A 21726-nucleotide genomic window follows, 5' to 3' on the forward strand; every position below is an offset into this window, starting at 1 on the left:
CCTTCACGCAAAAACCACTTGATGGATTTGGCTGAAATTCGGAATGGAGATAGATAATATCCTGGATTAGCACATAGGCTACTTTTTATCCCGGAAAACCAAAGAGTTCCCACGGGATTTCGAAAACCTAAATCCACGCGGACGAAGTCGCGGGCGTCGGCTAGTCATCAATAAGACTTATCTTACTCAAGATAGCACTAAGCACCTATCTTGTTTCTTTCTTTTAAGTTTATTTTACTTATACCAAATCGGGTTCAAGGTATTTCATTTTTCCGTAGTCGGGTTATAATTTTTTCAACTTTTTTTTAGTGGTTTAATCTTGAAACCTAATAATTACCATTCTCCTTTTGGTGAAGTGCCTTCAAATATATGTAGAGATTCATAGATCTTAAATATATAGAACTTTCGTAGTCTTTGTTGAAAAATAAAAAGGTATGTAATTCAACATGAGCCTCAATAGCTCAACCGGTAAAGGAGTGGACTGAAAACAGAAAGGTCGACGGTTCAAACCCCGCCTGTTGCACTATTGTCGTACCTACTCCTAGCACAAGCCTGACGCTTAGTTGGAGAGGAAGGGGGAATATAAGTCATTCAACTCTTGCTGGCAAACTAAGCTCTGCTGCTTACGCGGTTAGAAAGATTCGACAATTAACTGACGTGGAGACCGCAAAGATAGTATATTTTGCTTATTTTCATAGTATTATGTCTTATGGAATCTTAATATGGGGTAGAGCGGCAGATATTGGGAGAATTTTTGTATTACAAAAAAGGGCAATACGCGCAATTTATAACTTAAAACCACGCGATTCACTTCGAGAAAAATTTAAGGAAATAGGTATCCTTACCGTAGCCTCTCAATATATTTACAACAACATAATTTTTGTAAGACAAAATATTCTTAGTTACAAGAAGGTTGGCGATCTACACAACAGGCTGACTAGACACCGTAACAGGCTTGCGACTCCTACGCTCCGTCTCAGGAAGGTATCAATCCAAAAGTCATTTGTGGGAATGGGTATAATCTTCTATAACAAAATTCCTCAGTCAATTTTGGACTTGCCTTTACACAGGTTCAAAAAATCTATTAAAAATATGCTCCTGAGAAAAGCATATTATACTATCGAAGATTATGTAAATGATAAAAAAGCGTGGATTTGAACTTCGATTCGCTCCAGCAATGCGCAGGACTTCAATTGCTTGTATACATGGCATAATATTGTATATCAAATCATTGAAAAGAGCAACCGCCGAGTTTCTTGCTGGTTCTTCTCGGTAGGAAAGGCATTCCGAACCAGTGGTAGATGCTTTTGACGATTCGAAAGAACTTGTAAAAGTCTAATTGAATAAAAACATTTTGAATTTGAATTTGAATTTGAATATGGCTAATATTCTTTAAAAAAAAAAAAAAAAAAAATCGACCCGCCCCAACCTCCCCGAGGCTTAAAGTGTTAGATCGACAAATTGAAACAAATGTTGTATACAATAATTATCTCGGGGTCTCTTGATCTAATATGGGTTTATTTTATTTACTGATCCACTATTTATAAATCCTTCCCACCTAAGTATAATATTATATAGGCGAAAGTTTGTGTGTATGTGTGTGTGTTTGTTACGCTTTCACGCAAAAACTACTGGTCGGATTTGGCTGAAAATTGGAATGGAGATAGATTATACCCTTGATTAACACATACGCTACTTTTTAACCGACTTCCAAAAAAGGAGGTTCTCAAATCGTCGGTTTTTTTTTTTTATATGTATGTTCCCCGATTACTCAAAGACCCCTGGACCGATTTGAATTTTTTTTTGTTTGAAAGGGTATACTGTGCAGTTGGTCCCATATAAATTTGGTGAAGATCTGATGAATATTTTCGGAGATGGAGAACAGAACTCCTCAATCGATAGGAGCAAATTGCTCGCGATCAGTGTAATAGCTTAATAAACAGTAGGGTTTTAACTGGGCATAGCATATTTTAGTACAGTGGGGCCACTAAAAATTGTGAAAAAAAATCAAAAGAAAAATAAAACCGACTTCAATAACCACAAACACTAAAAAGTAAAAAATAATTTCTGTTTTTACACGTGTAATGTATGTATGAAGTCGAGCGAGCTTCACACTTGGATTTCTAGATTTTTTTATTATGCTCGCTCGACTTCATACATACATTACACGTGTAGAAACAGAAAATATCTTTTACTTTTTAATGTTTGTGGTTATTGAAGTCGGTTTTTTTTTTAAATTTTTTTTCTTCGGTTTCACGTCACCCATAGCCTAATATTTGACACCATCGATGCAGAATCGATCTGTGAGTTCCCTCACTCTGGTTTTCACTCTGCCCGAGATTTTGTCATTCCATATGCCTGACTTGGCTGTGTGTATGTTAATGTTTAAGAGGGGTCTCTCCGTCACTCCCTCCATACAAACGTAGTTCGTCTCTCATTTGAATACTAACCAATCATCATCAATAGAATTTTGTAGAAACGTTCCGGAAACTAATATCTTTGCCTGTGGTTTCCAGATTTCCGTTAAAATATTCGGTTTTAAAGTTACGCGATCTTAAAAATTCACATACTTAAATATTTGAGCCCCTGTAATTTTAAAACTACATATTTTCAGAAAAATCTAAAACACCATATGCACAGATATTAGTCTATTTATACATATAATAAAATTGTAGAAAAGTGGTGTCTGTACAATGGAAATATATAAAAAAAGTAGCAGGGGTTGTTATTATATCGATGCCGAACCCGAAATTGTAATGAATTTTTTTTTGTCTGTTTGTCTGTTTGTCTGTGTGTTTGTGCACGCTAATATCAGAAACGGCTTATTCGATTTAGATACGGTTTTCACTAATATATTGTAATAAGCTTCATGTTTATTTCATGTCAATCGGTTCATAAATAAAAAAGTTATGTCAATTTAAAGAATCACGGCGAACATTTTTAACGTACAGAGTACGTACTACACGCCTCGCGCCTGAGCGTCCGTGGCTATATAAAGCGCGCTGATTCCACGCGTACGAAGTCGCGGGCACAGCTAGTTTCTAGAATATGTCTGCAAATTTTCATGGACTTTGGTTGCTTAATATTCAAATGAAATTGGGGCTACGATTGTATGGAGTAAGTGACAGAGAGAGCCCTGTTAATACCTATCGAGCTAAGAGGTAAATCAACGGTAATATAATACCTATTTATGCTTTACAAGTCAACCTACAAGTAGGTAATTTAGTTATCAAAGCAAGCGCAAATTGAACGAATAGATTTATGCAATGTGGTAACAATAACAAAAGAGGAAAACTAAACCTTCCTTGTTTCATCCCTTTGTTGAATTGGTTTAACGGCAAACAAGTTTAACGTTTAGGCTAAGTTCATATGGCCGCGCGGCACCGCGCGCCGCCGCGCGATGTTAGAGTTCACATGACAGGGTATATACGAGCGCCAGTCTGGCATTAACATTGATATACAATGGACGTGGAGGAGGCAATTTGCTTGTGGATTTTAAAATTTTATACGAATAAAATCGACCAGTCTCTCTAAAAAAAACTACAGATTTCTGGTGCTGTAGTGCATAAACATGTCCGTTTATGAACACGGACAATACCTAGAAGTAAATTATGGCATTGTAAAGTCGGTGCGCAAGATTGGAACACGACTGGAAATATGTGTGAGTAACGTATTTATATACTAGCCGATGCCCGCGACTTCGCCCGCGTGGATTTAAGTTTTTCGAAATCCCGTGGGAACTCTTTGATTTTAAATCTTTGATAAAAAGTAGCCTATGTGCTAATCCAGGATATTATCTATCTCCATTCCAAATTTCAGCCAAATCGGTCCAGTGGTTTTTGCGTGAAGGAGTAACAAACATACACACACACACACACACACATACAAACTTTCGCCTTTATAATATTAGTGTGATATTTTTTTCAATAAAGAATATTAGCCATGCTAATCATGACTAATACTCCCCTTTCCCCTCCAATTAAGCGTAAAGCTTGTGCCAGGAGTGGGTACGACAATAGTGCAACGGGTGGGGTTTGAACCGCCGACCTTTCGGAATTCAGTCCGCTCCTCAACCGTTGAGCTATCGAGGCTCAAAGGCTCGCGAATCTTGGCAGCATACAAAGATACTACTAATACTTGACTGCTTAGTGCTTATATCATTGGAGTCATGAGCACTTCACCAGAAGCAGCCCTGATGGAAACTCTTGTCAACCTACCAACTACTTCTACCACAAGTGTAAATAACACCGCCGACAAGTGAAGGTTACAGTAACTAGGAAAGAGCTGATAACTTTCAAACGGCTGAACCGATTTTCTTGGATTATAGCTAAGAACACTCTCGATCAAGCCACCTTTCAAACAAAAAAAAAACTAAATTAAAATGGGTCCATTAGTTTAGGAGCTACGATGCCACAAACAGATACACAGATACACACGTCAAACTTATAACACCCCTCTTTTTGGGTCGGGGGTTAAAAATAGGAATAGAGGACTCTTTTCAAAACCCGACCAAGTGCGAGTCAGACTTGCAAACCGAGGGTTCCGTACTCGGGTATTTTTTCCGACAATTTGAATGATACATAAAAACCTATTGTGCATAAAAATAAATAAAAATGTGTTTTAGAATGCACAGGTAAAGCCCCGTCATTTGGTACCCCGTTTGGTATAGTTATCGTACTTTAAAAATTGAGATAAATTTTAATTTTTTTTGGTGATGTAACTACAAATTCACGGTTTTCAGATTTATCCCTTCGCTTGTGCTATAAGACCTACCTACCTGCCAAATTTCACGATTCTAGGTCAACAGGAAGTATCCTATAGGTTTTCTTGACAGACACGACGGACAGACGGACAGACAGACACAAACAGATAACAAAGTGATCCTATAAGGGTTCCGTTTTTCCTTTTGAGGTACGGACACCTAAAAAGCCAAGCGGATAAAGTCGCAAACATTATAATACTCGTATATAGGTAATTAACCTACTCGTATGAAAATTTCTTAACGCCAATCACTGTTATCAGTTGTGGACTAAGAGCCAGCGCGTGCCAGAACCTCGTTATTTTATAAAAGCTGAGAGTTTCCCTGCGTATTGTCCCCAACACAGGGTGGAACGATCAGCGACTATGAAGTTTGGATCATGGCGGTTTTGGGAGATAACAGGTAACAAACAAAGGTGTAAAAAGTCGGTACCTTTCATACAAATCGGTTAAGCGGATGGGTTTTTGGGAATCCCGTGGGAACTCTTTGATTTTCCAGGATAAAAACTAGCCTATGTCCGTCCTCGGGATATAAGCTAACCCTATACAAAATTTCGTCAGAATCGGTTAAACTGTTGGGCCGTGAAAAGGTGGCAGACAGACAGACAAACAGACAAACAGGCAGGCAGGCAGACACACTTTCGCAACAATTATAATATTAGTATGGATTACATTTTATACATTGATGTAAGGCTTTTTACACCTTTATTGCCTGTTATCTCCTAAGGCCACCATGCTCCAAACTTCATAGTCGCTGATCGTTCCTCCCTGTGTTGGGTACAATACGCAGAGAAACTTTCAGCTTTTATAAAATAACGAAGGCCTGGCACTCGCTGGCTCTCTCTCTATTGGTCTCCTCGGTTAGTCTTATTCCTGTTTTTGAATGTTTTTAATTTTCTTTTTCAGTGAGACTTCTAATTTTTGGACTCCTGGTACTAGCAGTCAAGAGCTACCCAGTAAACGAAGAAAATAATAAAAATATAAATCAAAACGGAAACCTCGAAAATGATTTGACCTCGGAAAACTCCGAAGAGCTCAAAAAAGCACTCAACGATGTAGCTTATGTACAAAACTTTAAAAACGTGATGGCTGAGTATGTCAAAAGTCAATATAACGATCTACCTGAACACAAAATGGAAACTATCAAAGGGTATCTCGAGGATTTTTGCCACAAATTCGCTGTAGACCTTAAACATATAATAGATAATGGCGTATATTCTACAGTTAGAGAAAGAATCGACGATGGCTTACCCGATTCGACCTTCGAAAACGTTAAAAACAGCATCAAAACCGAACTACCCGGCATGAAAGATGACATTGCTGATCACGTCGCGTATGTTTTGAGAAAAAATCTGTTTTTGACTCGACAAAAAATAGATAAGGTCATTAATGATTCCAAAGTTGCTGAAATCGAAAATTGATAGCTTTGTATATAAGAATTTTTTGAATATTTTATGACCCCAAGGTCTTTATTAGCAAACGGAACAAAATGATAACTGTTGTATAGAAGCGGGCGTTACTTTGCGGAAATCCATGATGTACAAGGAACCAAAAGCTTAATCCATACTAATATTATAAATGCCAAAGTGTGTCTGTCTGTCTGCTACCTTTTCATGGCCCAACAGTTTAACCGATTCTGACGGAATTTTGTACAGGGTCAGCTTATATCCCAAGGACGGATATACGCTACTTTTTTATCCCGGAAAATCAAAGAGCTCCTAGCTCATAGTAGCTAAAAATCGTAGCTCCTAAACTAATGAACCGATTTTGGTTTAGTCTTTTTTTGTTTGAAAGGTGGCATAATCGAGAGTGTTCTTAGCTATCTAAGATGATATAAGATCTGAGATATATTTGTATGTGTATCTGTGTATCTGTCTGTGGCACCGTAGCACCTAAACTAATGAACCGATTTTAATTAAGTATTTTTGTTTGAAAGGTGGCTTGATCGAGAGTGTTCTTAGCTATAATCCAAGAAAATCGGTTCAGCCGTTTGAAAGTTATCAGCTCTTTTCTAGTTACTGTAACCTTCACTTGTCGGGGGTGTTATATAAATTTTTAATTTACACTTATGTGGTATTATGTAGGTAATTAATATACTTAGGTAATTAATATTTTTGGAAAAATTGTTGTTTCATAATATTATTTGCTAAGTAAATCTAGCTAATTCTGTTGTACACGATATTTAAACTCAACTAAAATTATGCATTGCTATATTTTCCATGCGGAGATTAGCAGTAAAACAGCTGTCAAATTAGTTAAGAAATAGATTTAGCCATAAAAGCATACAACTTTAAAATGAATAAAACTAATTTTATGTAATAAATATAATGTTAACGTTTTTTTTTCTCAATTAATTAAAATTAAGGCCATACATCTTTAAAATGAATAAAACTAATTTTATGTAATAAATATAATATATTATCCAATTAATGTTTTTTTTTTCTTAATTAATTAAAATTAAGGCCATAAATGTATACATCTTTAAAATGAATAAAACTAATTTTATGTAATAAATATAATATAAATTATCCAATTAATGTTTTTTTCTCAATTAATTAAAATTAAGGCCATAAATCTATACATCTTTAAAATGAATAAAACTAATTTTATGTACCTAATAAATATTATATACGTACATGTTATCCGATTAATGTTTTTTTTTCTCAATTAATTAAAATTAAGGTTTTATAATGCTCGCTATATAATATTAAATAAATACATTATACATAATGTAATATAATATAATATAATATAATAACTTTATTAAAGGGAACTTTCGATGCATTTTAGTATGCATTTTCAAGGAATCTCTAATTCCTAGTTTCCTATGAATCGCTTTTTAAGTTCTTCTGGCATCTCTGCGTAACTTGAGAAGCAGATACAAATCTTGGCTCGTCCTGGTAAGTTTGTATGACTCTTGGATGTGACGCGTTGGTCATCTGAAAAAGAACTTAACCTTAGCACCGAAATCTGCAGTTAAATGATATTGTGAGTGAGTGTTCTGTGTAGTCTCACCCGTCACACTATCACACTTCACACTTCACATCACACTAATCACACTAATATTATAAAGGCGAAAGTTTGTATGTGTGTGTGTGTGTGTGTGTGTGTGTGTGTGTGTGTGTGTGTGTGTGTGTGTGTGTGTGTGTGTGTGTGTGTGTATGTTTGTTACTCCTTCACGCAAAAACTACTGGACGGATTTGGCTGAAATTCGGAATGGAGATAGATAATATCCTGGATTAGCACATAGGCTACTTTTTATCCCGGAAAACCAAAGAGTTCCCACGGGATTTCGAAAAACCTAAATCCACGCAGACGAAGTCGCGGGCGTCTGCTAGTATTTCATATCATTAATATTTAGAGGAATGTGCAGCGCCCAGCCCAGACAAGTCGCCAAGACTTCTGCTAAGAATATAATGTAATTAGTTGTAAGAATTATGTTAATACAATAAAATAAATAAATAAAAAATCATTATCATCAACCCAACCAACCTAACCCTTTTTTTTAAATCGCTGGGGAATGCATTTACACGTCCCTCCCCGGAAGCCATCCAGCCAACCGTAGACCAACCAGCCAGCCAGCCATCTGAGGGAGGGTATCTCTGGAGGAAGCTAACTCTGTATCAAATTTCATTACAATCGGTTCAGCGGTTGAGCCGTGAAAAAGTAGCAGACAGACAGACACACTTTCGCGTTTGTAATATTAGTATGGATTAGTGTCATACACATTACAGTTTTAAAATAATAACTTTATTGCCGAATTGCTTACCCTTTTCTGGAATAGTTGAACCAGGCAACCCGTGTTTTGGTATCCATTTTGGAGTCTTTGGTTGTTTAGTGCATGATGATCCTTTTGGTATAATGCCTGGCGAATTTTCTGGCTTTTTGCTTGGTGATTGCACTGGTTTAGTGCCTGATGATCCTTTCGGTATATTATCTGGCGAACTTTCTGGCTTATTGCCTGGTGATTGCACTGGTTTAGTGCCTGATGATCCTTTTGGTATAATGCCTGGCGAACTTTCTGGCTTATTGGCTGGCGATTGCACTGGTTTAGTGCCTGATGATCCTTTTGGTATAATGCCTTGCGGATTTTCTGGCTTATTGCTGGGTGATCGCACTGGTTTAGGCGCTGGTGATCCTTTTGGTATGATGCCTGGTGATCGCTTTGGCTTATTGCTTGGTGATTGTTCTGGCTTACTGGCTGGTAATCCTCCATTTTGAGTGTTAGTTGTTGACTCACTCTTGATTTGACTTCTGGTCTTACTGTCAGTTTCCTGTAAACTCTGGGCATAGTTGTAATTGCTTCCAGTGTCAGATTTTGTATAAGTTATTGTTGATTCTATTGGTTGTTTCGTACCTGATGGCTTTTCTGGTTGTTTATTATCAGGCAAAGTTCCTTCATCTACGATCATTCCATTTTTATTTTCACTCCATTGTATAGCACCTGTGAACTGTGAAGTTTGCTGCTTAACAAAAGCGTTACTGTCCATTCGATTTTCTGTGTAGCTTGTAGTTGATTTGCCTTGTTGTTGACTGCTTGGTTGTTGACCATTCGGTTTTCCATTGCCTGGCTGCTGATTTTTTGGTTCTCGACCATCACGCGATGCTCCATCAGGGATGCCTCTTTCTTCTTCATCTAGAATCACTCCAGTTTTATTTTCACTCCATTGTTGAGCACCAGCATTCTGTGAACTCTTCTTCTTAGAGAAACTGTTGCTACCGCTTTCACTGATTGTAGAGCTAGTAGTTTTTTTACCTTGTTTTTGACTGCCTGGTTGTTTACCATCAGGCGATGTCCTTGGGTTGCTTTTTTCTTCTTCATCTACAGTAACTTCACTTTTATTTTCACTCCATTGTTTAGCACCAGCTTTCTGTGAACTCTTCTTCTTAGAGAAACTGTTACTACCGCTTTCACTGACTGTAGAGCTTGTAGTTTTTTTACCTTGTTTTTGACTGCCTGGTTGTTTACCATTAGGCGATGTCCTTCTAGGGTTGCTTTTTTCTTCTTCATCTACAGTAACTTCACTTTTATTTTCACTCCATTGTTTAGCACCAGAATTCTGTGAGCTCTTCTTCTTAGAGAAACTGTTGCTACCGCTTTCACTGACTGTAGAGCTAGAAGTTGATCTGTCGAGTCTTTGGGAATCTAGTTTTTGAACGTCTGGCTGCTGACCAATTGGTTGGTTATTGCCTCGCTGTAGATCTTCAGGTCGTTGTTTGGTGCCTGGTTGTTTCTTAGCTCCATTATGTTTCTCGGATGGATGATCTTCGGGTTTCTGAGGGCCATCCTGTTTCTTTGGTGGCTGTGCAGGACGTGCCTTCGGATTCTCATGTTTCTTGAGTGGCTGTAGAGGGTGTTTCTTAGGAATCTCATGTTTCTTGGGTGGCTGAGCAGGACGTTCCTTCGGAACCTCATGTTTGTTGGGTGGCTGTATAGGGAGTTTCTTAGCAATCTCATGTTTCTTGGGTGACTGTGCAGGACGTTCCTTCGGAACCTCGTGTTTCTTGGGTGGCTGAACAGGGAGTTTCTTATTACTCTCATGTTTCTTGGGTGGCTGTACATGGTGTTTCTTAGGAACCTCATGTTTCTTGGGTGGCTGCACAGGGTGTTTCTTAGGAATATCATGTTTCTTGGGTGGCTGTACAGGGTGTTTCTTATTACTCTCATGTTTCTTGGGTGGCTGTACAGGATGTTTCTTAGGAACCTCGTGTTTCTTGGGTGGCTGCACAGGAAGTTTCTTATTACTCTCATGTTTCTTGGGTGGCTGTACATGGTGTTTCTTAGGAACCTCATGTTTCTTGGGTGGCTGCACAGGGTGTTTCTTAGGAATATCATGTTTCTTGGGTGGCTGTACAGGGTGTTTCTTATTACTCTCATGTTTCTTGGGTGGCTGTACAGGATGTTTCTTAGGAACCTCGTGTTTCTTGGGTGGCTGCACAGGATGTTTCTTATTACTCTCATGTTTCTTGGGTGGCTGTACATGGTGTTTCTTAGGAACCTCATGTTTCTTGGGTGGCTGCACAGGGTGTTTCTTAGGAATATCATGTTTCTTGGGTGGCTGTACAGGGTGTTTCTTATTACTCTCATGTTTCTTGGGTGGCTGTGCAGGACGTTCCTTCGGAACCTCGTGTTTCTTAGGTGGCTGTACAGGATGTTTCTTGGGAACCTCATGTTTCTTGGGTGGCTGCACAGGGTGTTTCTTAGAACCCTCATGTTTCTTGGGTGGTTGCACATGGTGTTTCTTATTACTCTCATGTTTCTTGGGTGGCTGCAGAGGGTGTTTCTTATTACTCTCATGTTTTTTGGGTGGCTGTACAGGATGTTTCTTAGGAACCTCATGTTTCTTGGGTGGCTGCACAGGGTGTTTCTTAGGAACCTCATGTTTCTTGGGTGGCTGCTCAGGGTGTTTCTTAGGAACCTCATGTTTCTTGGGTGGTTGCACAGGGTGTTTCTTATTACTCTCATGTTTCTTGGGTGGCTGTATAGGGTGTTTCTTAGTACTCTCATGTTTCTTGGGTGGCTGTACAGGATGATTCTTAGGGACCTCGTGTTTCTTGGGTGGCGATACAGGGTGTTTCTTACTACTCTCATGTTTCTTTGGTGGTGGTATGGGGTGTTTTTTAGGAATCTCATGTTTTTTGGGTGGCTGTGCAGGACGTTCCTTCGGAACCTCGTGTTTCTTGGGTGGCTGTACAGGTTGTTTCTTATTACTCTCATGTTTCTTGGGTGGCTGTACAGGATGTTTCTTAGGAACCTCATGTTTCTTGGGTGGCTGCACAGGGTGTTTCATAGGAACCTCATGTTTCTTGGGTGGCTGCACAGGGTGTTTCATAGGAACCTCATGTTTCTTGGGTGGCTGCACAGGGTGTTTCATAGGAACCTCATGTTTCTTGGGTGGCTGCACAGGGTGTTTCATAGGAACCTCATGTTTCTTGGGTGGCTGCACAGGGTGTTTCATAGGAACCTCATGTTTCTTGGGTGGCTGCACAGGGTGTTTCTTAGGAATCTCATGTTTCTTGGGCGGTTGACCTTCGAGGTTCTTGGGTGGCTGTCCATCAGATTTAGAGCAAGGTTTCTTTTGTTTTCCATCTAATCCTTTATGTTTTGGTTCGTCGTGTTTTTTGGGTCCAACGTCTTTCTTGGGACCATCATGTTTCTTCGGCGATTGTTCATGAGATTTCTTTGGGTCGTCATGTTTCTTAGGTAGACGGGGTTTCACAGGACTCTCATGTTTCTTGGGTGATTGGCCTTCGGATTTCTTTGGACCCTCATGTTTTTTGGGTGGTTGACCTTCGGATTTCTTTGGACTCTCCTGTTTCTTGGGCGATTCACCTTTGGAGTTATTGGGTGGCTGTCCAGGTTTCTTTTGTTTCCCATCTAATGCTTTATGTTTTGGTTCGTCATGTTTTTTGGGTCCAACGTCTTTCTTGGGACCATCATGTTTCTTGGGCGATTGTTCATGAGATTTCTTTGGGTCGTCACGTTTTTTAGGTAGACGGGGTTTCACAGGACTCTCATGTTTCTTGGGTGGTTGGCCTTCGGATTTCTTTGACCTCTCATGCTTATTGGGTGGTTGACCTTCGGATTTCTTTGGACTCTCCTGTTTTTTGGGCGAATCACCTTTGGAGTTATTGGGTGGCTGTCCAGGTTTCTTTTGTTTCCCATCTAATGCTTTATGTTTTGGTTCGTCGTGTTTTTTGGGTCCAACGTCTTTCTTGGGACCATCATGTTTCTTGGGCGATTGTTCATGAGATTTCTTTGGGTCGTCATGTTTTTTAGGTAGACGGGGTTTCACAGGACTCTCATGTTTCTTGGGTGGTTGGCCTTCGGATTTCTTTGACCTCTCATGCTTTTTGGGTGGTTGACCTTCGGATTTCTTTGGACTCTCCTGTTTCTTGGGCGATTCACCTTTGGAGTTATTGGGTGGCTGTCCACCAGATTTAGAGCAAGGTTTCTTTTGTTTTCCATCTTGTGCCTTTTGTTTTAGTTCATCCTGTTTCTTGGGTCCATCTTGTTTCTTAGGTGTTTGAACGTCGTGTTTACCACCAGATTTATCCCAAAGTTTTGAGTCCTTTGGTTTTACTGCTTGGTGTTTTGGGTCCTCGTGTTTTTTTGGTGGTTGTATTTGGGGTTTGTTTGGACATCCTTTTGCTTCATCACACGGTTTAGGATTCCTCGATGGTTCTGGCTGTTGTTTGGGTTGTCCACCTTGTGATTTGGCGCAGGGTTTTTTGTCCTTTGACGAATCCTCATGTGGCTTGACAACACCTAGTGAAAGAAACAAATTGAATGTGTGAATTGAATTATTTTTTCACCTCACTAGCTCAAAAAGGGCGCCTTTGCTGTCTGAAACCAGTGAGCAAAAATCGTAAGAAGAATAGTGTTGTCTCAAGAAAAGTTCGAAATCTTCTACGCCTATTTTCATACGCCAATTAAGTACTAGTTTTGTGTTTGAGCGCTATGATACTACAGACAGACAATGAGGTCAAAATTGTAACACTCGTATTTTTGCGGCGTCTCAGTTAACAATAATCAACTCACCCGGAAGAATATGCTGAACAAGTTTCGTTTTTTTATCTGAAAATAGAAAAAAAAAGAAAAATTTTTGGCGTTACGTATTTGGGCACAAAAAATAATTAAACATTCTACCTAATTGTCAAATAAATACATTTTGTATAGCAACCTATACTTACTTATAAACAAGTGTAAATTAAAAATTTATAACACCCCCGACAAGTGAAGGTTACAGTAACTAGAAAAGAGCTGATATCTTTCAAACGGCTGAACCGATTTTCTTCGATTATAGCTAAGAACACTCTCGATCAAGCCACCTTTCAGACAAAGAAAACTAAATTAAAGTCGACCATTAGTTTAGGAGCTACGATGCCACAGACAGATACACAGATACACAGACACACAGATACACACGTCAAACTTATAACACTCCTCTTTTTGGGTCGGGGGTTTAAAAAGAAAAAGATGCAGATACTAAATTTGGTTAAGAGGAAAACATATTTTGTAAGTATATTGGACGGTTCTTCCTACGCAGTTTTATAAAATGATATTTGCTTTTTTCATAGCATCACTAATTTACCCAAGTTATAATTCAGTGTACTTAACTGTGTACCTACTTATGTATTTTTCATTACACCAATTGTGTCAATAATAATAATATGGGACCTTGAACACTCGTACAATCCCATACAATCCATACAATCGTAGTCCCAATTTCATTTGAATACTAGCCGATGCCCGCGACTTCGCCCGCGTGGATTTAGGTTTTTAAAATCCCGTGGGAACTCTTTGATTTTCCGGGATAAAAAGTAGCCTATGTGCTAATCCAGGATATTATCTAATCTTCATTCCTTCCAGTCAAATCTGTCTAGTAGTTTTTGCGTGAAGGAGTAACAAACATACACACACACACACACACATACAAACTTTCACCTTTATAATATTAGTGTGATTAAGCAACCAAAGTCCATGAAATTTTGCAGACATATTCTAGAAACTAATATCTGTGCCTGTGGCGTTTTAGATTTTTCTATAAAAATATGCAGTTTTAAAATTACAGGGGCTCAAAGATTTGTATGTGAATTTTTAAGACCGCGTAACTTTGAAACCGAATATTTTAATGGAAATCTGGAAAACCACAGGCTAATACTCAATGGAGTTTTGTAGAAACGTTCCGGGAACTAATATCTATATATTAATTCCCGGAACGTTTCTACAAAATTCCATTGAGTATGATTGATTAGTATTCCAATGAGAGACGAACTACGTTTGTATGGAGCGAGTGACGGAGAGACCCCTCTTAATGGTTAGGACGCCTGCCTTCTACAGTTAGGTCGAGGGTTCGATCCCGGGCAATTATGACTATCGTCTAGTGACATACCGTAACGCGAGAAGAGATTTTCAAAAAGCTATCTGTTTCACGCCGCTTCGCTACATTCTCTGTATCGTGCGATAGAGAGAGTTGCAAGTCCATAGGCGTGAGCCTACATTTTTAACCCCTTTCCCAAAAAGAGTGTTGTTATAACTTTGACGTGTGTATCTGTGTATCTGTCGGTGGCATCGTAGCTCCTAAACGAATGAATCGATTTTAATTTAGTTTTTTTTTGTCTGAAAGGTGGCTTGATCGAGTGTGTTCTTAGCTAGAATCGAAGAAAATCGGTTCAACCGTTTGAAAGTTATCAGCTCTTTTCTAGTTTTCATATAGAGGTTTTTGTGTCGGGGGTTTTTTTAAATTTTGGGCTTTTGGATTATGTACTTATCAAAATTTACAACTAGACGATCCTTTTGTTTTTCAAAATTTTCACTTACCTACTATGCCGCTAACGAGGCCCTTATTTCCTGAAAATAAATTAATAAATCAATACTTCTACTTAATAATCAAGGCATTTTTTTTACATTCAGTGCCACAAAAACCACAGTCGGTTTGACCTGTTTACTTAATTTTTGGTGTTCCACAAAACTTAAGTAAAATGAAGGACTTCGTCTGTGTTGGCGTTTGCTGGCGTGCTCTGCCTTTTTCTAGTGTTTTTTTCTTTGTTAGAAGTGGCTGGGTTTTGTGTTTTGCTGGTGTTTTTGGTGGTGGAACTGACTGGGAAGCGTTCTAAAGGGGTGCCGCACGTGTGTCAGCGAGCGCCGGCACAGACTGAAGAAGAAGGCCCTGAAAAAGGTGGCTGGGAACGGGTGGATGAGGAAGGCGGAGGACCGTGTTTGGTGGCGCGCTCTCCTCGGCAACCTGGGCGGTCTACTCGGCTTCTGGAGCGAGCTTGGATGGCTGGAGTGAAGACTTCGGCGGGGAGGGGCAACGCACGCACAACAGACGGAAACGTTGTCCAGCGGTGGACGCTTACAGGCTGACGGAATGGAATGGAAAAATTATCTAAATTCTGGTGACGACATAAGATCGGAAAATAAATGTGTTCTCACTGTATTCAAAGAAATCGCGGAAAAATAGACTTCTTTTAACTGAAATGAAACTACTCACTTACCTAATACATTGTGAAGGAGGCCTGTCTTTGCTGAAAATACAAATTTTCTTAATTAGTTTTTTATTTTACCCTTGGTATCTAAAAACGCCTTAAAAAGGAACCCTAAAAAGGTGTTTTCTTTCTTTCTTTCTTAATTATTAATGAGTTAAAAAATATATTTTAAAACCGGCCAAGTGCGAGTCAGACTCGCGCACTGAAGGTTCCGTACTCAGATATTTTTTCCAACACTTTGCATGATAAATCAAAAACTATTATGCATAAAAATAAATGAAAATCTGTTTTAGAATGTACAGGTAAAGCCCTTTGATATGATACCCCACTTGGTATAGTTATCTTACTTTGAAAATTAAAACACATTTTAATTTTTTTGATGTAACCACAAATTCGTGGTTTTCAGATTTATTCCTGTACTTGTGCTATAGGAGCTACCTACCTAATAAATTTCATGATTCTAGGTCAACGGGAAGTACCCTATTGGTTTCTTAACAGACACGACGGACAGACGGACTGACAGACAGACAGACAACAAAGTGATCCTGTTAAGGGTTCCGTTTTTCCTTTTGAGGTACGGAACCCTAAAAACGTGCATTTATTATGCACGTTTGCTATGTGTTAACTTACCCTTCACGATGCCATGGAGAAGATTGCTCTCTTCTAGAAAAAACAAACATTTTTTTTTTAATTGTAAGACTAGCGCTAGATGTCATAATTATAAATTAATTTTAATTATTTAAGTTACGTTTTATTGAATAAATTAATATTTTTATGATGTAAGACATGAGTGCAAACAAATAAAGAACAAAAAATAAAGAGGCCGGGTGAATGAATTTTGCTTTTTGGTGTGAAAGATGAAAGAGGCCGGGTGAAAGATTTTTTAGTCAAAAACGGCAAAGGGAAAATTCAAATCGACGTATCGACGATTATGTACTATTTTTTTTTTAATTTTCATGACGGCCATTTTATTTATTATTATATTTATTTATTTTTATATTTGTTGTTATAGCGGATAGAAAAATATACATTCTATGAATGTCACCAATCTCTATACCTATTACGGTTCATGAGATACAGCCTGCTAACAGACAGAGGGACGGACGGGCAGAGGGACGGACGGGCAGAGGGACGGACGGCCAGAGGGACGGACGGCCAGAGGGACGGACGGCCAGAGGGAAGGACGGACAGAGGGACGGACGGCCAGACGGACGCACAGTAGAGACTTAGTATTAGGGTCTAAATCTAAACTTACTTTCATGTGGGGCTGCTTGCGTACTCAGTATCTGCAAGCATAAAAAATATTTAATAAAATATCCATTCAAATATATCTACTTATCTATACTTTTTAACCCCAGACAGATACTTCAATTTTATTTATTAGTATAGATTTGATGAACAGTTTTGGAACTCCTCAACAGGTAACAGCAAATCGATCACGATGAATATGATTATACAGTTTTAAATAAAAAATATTAGATAACTCTCGGCATGTTATTGTTATCATTAAAAATAACAACTACTTTTCATCATTTTGTACTAATTTATTTCATACCAAAAATGAATAATTTGCGTTTTTTCTGTAGGTAAAGTGAATCTTTGAATCCAAATACACGTGATCAGCGATCACCATGACTTTCCCTGTTGCCTGTTGCGAGCAGTTAGAAAGAAAGAAAAACTGTTTATTTAACAAAAATATAACTAAAAATAAATAAAATATGAAATGGGACGCGTGGTGTGTGGTGCCAAAATGGACTCCACTCAGCATTTGCTGCGCCTGTGGCGGGAACGCAGGCACAGCACTGGTCTTCCGTGAAGCCAGAAGTTTTGGACGGTAAATAGGATGCAATATAAGTGAGTACAAAATAAATAATGTGGTTAGTAGATATAGGGTTAGTACAATAATTTAATGATAAAGTAGGTATATAATAAAATAAAGTAGAATAAAGATGTGGGAGGACCTGAACTACGCGCCTTCCTCAGCCTTTTGCTGACGCAATAACAAAATTCTTAAAGATTTGAACCAAGTTTTCGATTTGCTTATATCGCGCAGGGGAGGAGGCAGGTTGTTCCAGCATTTCGTAGCGGCATATTTAAAGCTACCACGAAATGCTGCGGTTACATGATGAGGAGTTAGGATATATTACGTGGTGCTAATGAGACAGATAAAGATGTATCAATCTGGCGAGACCGACCGTCTACGTAGGTACGCGTGGTTCGCGCGGTGGCATTACCGATGTTACAGAGTAGTTACAAGGAGATAAGGAGGATTACTCATTTTTCGCGCAACGGATCAGCCTGGCTGTCCAGCGCGGAAATGCAGCCAGTATTCTTGGCACCATTCCACGCGGGCATGATTTGTATAGTAGGTAATTAGATAAGGCTAGCTTTAAGTTTTATTGTAATACTAGCCGATGCCCGCGACTTCGCCCGCGTGAATTTTGAAATCCCGTGAGAACTCTTTGATTTTCCGGGATAAAACGTAGCCTATGTGCTAATCCAGGATATTATCTATCTCCATTCTGAATTTCAGCCGAATCCGTCCAGTGGTTTTTGCGTGAAGGAGTAACAAACATACACACACACACACACACACACACACACACACACACACACACACACACACACATACAAACTTTCGCCTTTATAATATTAGTGTGATTTTTTTTTTACAGGAGATAAAAAAGTTGTTAGTTTTAATGATAACAATTACGTACCGAGAGCTTTCTGGTATTTTTTATTTAACCCTTTATAGAAATAAAGAAATAACAAAAATTACTTACACCGAGTAGGCAGAACGCAGCCAGGAGCCCTAGATTCATATTTTATGGCCTCAGGATATATATCCTTTAAAGACCGATCAATCAACTATGAGGAATTTCAGCGTTCCAACATTTTATACTTTTCATATGTGCAAACATTACTAATTTTCGTGATAATAAAGGCAATAAATATAATGTGTTTTCATCTGTTCAAATAGTTCTTTTGTTCAAATTAGTTTTACTGTGGAGAAATAAGAGTAATAAAACACGATTTGACGTATTTTCCTAATTTGCATTGACGTTGGAGCCATAAAGGAGCTTTTGTCAGACATCTTTGAAAAGAGCAACCGCCGAGTTTCTTGCTGTTTCTTCTCGGTAGGAAAGGCATTCCGAACCAGTGGAAGATGCTTTTGACGATTCAAAAGTACTTGTAAAAGTCTAATTGAATAAAAATATTTTGAACTAGCTGATGCCCGCGACTTCGCCCGCGTGGATTTCGGTTTTTTTAAATCCTATAGGAATTCTTTGATTTTCCGGGATAAAAAGTAACCGATTTCCTTCCCCGGGATGTACCCCAAGTATGTACCAAATTTCATTAAAATCGGTTCAGCGGTTGGGCCGTGAAACGTAGCAGACAGACAGACAGACACACTTTTGCATTTATAATATTAAGTACTAGAGGATGCCCGCGACTTCGGCCGCGTGGATTTCGGTTTTTAAAGATCCCATGGGAAGTTTTTGATTTTCCGGAATAAAAAGTTGCCTATGTCAATTGCAGGGACGCAAGCTATCTCGGTTCCAAACATGCGAATCGGTTAAGCGGATGGGTATTTAGGAATCCCGTGGGAACTCTTTGAGTTCCAGGATAAAAAGTAGCCTATGTCCGTCCCCGGGATATAAGCTAACTCTGTACCGAATTTCGTCAGAATCGGTTACACTTTTGGGCCGTGAAAAGGTAGCAGACAGACAGTCAGACAGATAGACAGACAGATAGACAGACAGACAGACACACTTTCGCATTTATAATATTAGTATGGATGGATTTGGATTTTGAATTTGAATTGGTGGGAGGCTTCGGCCGTGGCTAGTTACCACCCTACCGGCAAAGCCGTGTCAGCAAGCGATTTAGCGTTCCGGTACGATGTCATCTAGAAACCGATCAGGGGTATTCAAATTCAAAATCAAATTCAAAATATTTTTATTCAATTAGACTTTTACAAGTTCTTTTCAATCGTCAAAAGCATCTACCACTGGTTCGGAATGCCTTTCCTACCGAGAAGAACCAGCAAGAAACTCGGCGGTTGCCTTTTCAAAGATTTGATACACAATATTATGATATATAAAAGTATAAAAGTAATTGAAGTCCCGCGCATTGCTGGAGCGAGTTGTTGGTCAAATCCAAATATGCTTTTCTCAGGAGCATAGTTTTAATAGATTTTTTAAACTTGTGTAAAGGCACGTCCAAAATTGATTGCGGAATTTTGTTATAAAAAAAACAAGTGTAAATTAAAAATTTATAACACCCCCGACAAGTGAAGGTTACAGTAACTAGAAACGAGCTGATAACTTTCAAACGGCTGAACCGATTTTCTTGGATTATAGCTAAGAACACTCTCGATCAAGCCACCTTTCAAACAAAAAAAAACTAAATTAAAATCGGTTCATGAGTTTAGGAGCTACGGTGCCACAGACAGATACACAGATACACAGACACACAGATACACACGTTAAACTTATAACAAAGATTATACCCATTCCCACAAATGACTTTTGGACCTTCCTGAGGCGGAGCGTAGGAGTCGCAAGCCTGTTACGGTGTCTAGTCAGCCTGTTGTGTAGATCGCCAATTTTCTTGTAACTAAGAATATTTTTGTCTTACAAAAATTATATTGTTGTAAATATTATATTGAGAGGCTACTGTAAGGATACCTATTTCCTTTTTCTCTCTAAGGGAATCGCGTGGTTTTAAGTTATAAATTGCGCATATATTGCCCTTTTTAGGGTTCCGTAGCCAAATGGCAAAAAACGGAACCCTTATAGATTCGTCATGTCTGTCTGTCTGTCTGTCTGTCTATTCGTATGTCACAGCCACTTTTTTCCGAAACTATAAGACCTATACTGTTGAAACTTGGTAAGTAGATGTATTCTGTAAACCGCATTAAGATTTTCACACAAAAATAGAAAAAAAACCATAAATTTTGGGAGTCCCCATACTTAGAACTGAAGCTCAAAAAATTTTTTTTCATCAAACCCATACGTGTGGGGTATCTATGGATAGGTCTTCAAAAATGATATAGAGGTTTCTAATATCATTTTTTTCTAAACTGAATAGTTTGCGCGAGAGACTCTTCCAAAGTGGTAAAATGTGTCCCCCCCCCCGCCCCACCTGTAACTTCTAAAATAATAGAATGATAAAAGTAAAAAAAATATATGATGTACATTACCATGCAAACTTCTATAATTACTAACTAACAATATATAATTTATTGTTTTTTTTTCTAATTTTGTGTGAAAGTCTTAATGCGGTTTACAGAATACATCTACTTACTAAGTTTCAACAGTATAGGTCTTATAGTTTCGGAAAAAAGTGGCTGTGACATATGGACAGACAGGCAGACAGACAGACAGACAGACATGACGAATCTATAAGGGTTCCGTTTTTTTGCCATTTGGCTACGGAACCCAAAAAAGATTGATAAATTCGAGAACTAGTCTATTTATGCATTTTCAAAATAATTTCTCTTTGTATGGAATTTTAGGGCGGGTTTGGACCCCAACCACTGTTTGATGGTGGCGGTAGACAAACGCCCTAACACCAAATCGGGACAACTAACTTACTGACCGGGACACAACGCTTCACACCGGGACATGTCCTGTTATACCGGGACGTATGGCAGCCCTAGGTAAGAGGGAAAGGGTGACACGCTCAGATAACGTTATTTCCTTCATCTGTGGAAACGGCACTATTTAACTCACGACCCAAAAAGAGGGGTGTTATTAGTTTGACGTGTATATCTGTGTATCTGTCTGTGGCATCGTAGCTCCTAAACTAATGAACCGATTTTAATATAGTTTTTTTTTTGTTTGAAAGGTGGCTTGATCAAGAGTGTTCTTAATCCAAGAAAATCAGTTTAGCCGTTTGAAAGTTATCAGCTCTTTTCTAGTTACTGTAACCTTCACTTGCCGGTGGTGTTATAAATTTTTTAAGATGTAC

General features: G+C 38.6%; 2 protein-coding genes across 3 annotated transcripts; one reads left to right on the forward strand and one right to left on the reverse strand.

The window, feature by feature from the left end:
- The first annotated feature begins 3578 nt into the window (after positions 1–3578).
- On the forward strand, positions 3579–13369 carry LOC123879439. 2 transcript variants are annotated; one of them, XM_045927151.1, is made up of 3 exons: positions 3579–3661; positions 5665–6184; positions 13354–13369. In XM_045927151.1, the coding sequence occupies exons 1-2, from the start codon at positions 3658–3660 to the stop codon at positions 6177–6179; spliced, it is 519 nt and encodes a 172-aa protein (XP_045783107.1). In that variant the 5' UTR covers positions 3579–3657; the 3' UTR covers positions 6180–6184; positions 13354–13369. The 2 variants fall into 2 exon arrangements, with proteins under 2 accessions (XP_045783107.1, XP_045783106.1); XM_045927150.1 differs by lacking the exon at positions 13354–13369 and having other exon boundaries at positions 5665–6384.
- LOC123879308 (titin-like) lies at positions 7576–21382 on the reverse strand. Its single transcript, XM_045926952.1, has 3 exons — positions 21355–21382; positions 8528–13027; positions 7576–7697 (listed from the first exon to the last, which is right to left on the reverse strand). Exons 1-3 carry the CDS (start codon positions 21380–21382, stop codon positions 7576–7578), a joined length of 4650 nt encoding a protein of 1549 aa, XP_045782908.1.
- Between the last annotated feature and the right edge of the window lie 344 nt (positions 21383–21726).

This window comes from Maniola jurtina, chromosome 28 (assembly GCF_905333055.1).
Source record: "Maniola jurtina chromosome 28, ilManJurt1.1, whole genome shotgun sequence".
Taxonomy (NCBI): domain Eukaryota; kingdom Metazoa; phylum Arthropoda; class Insecta; order Lepidoptera; family Nymphalidae; genus Maniola; species Maniola jurtina.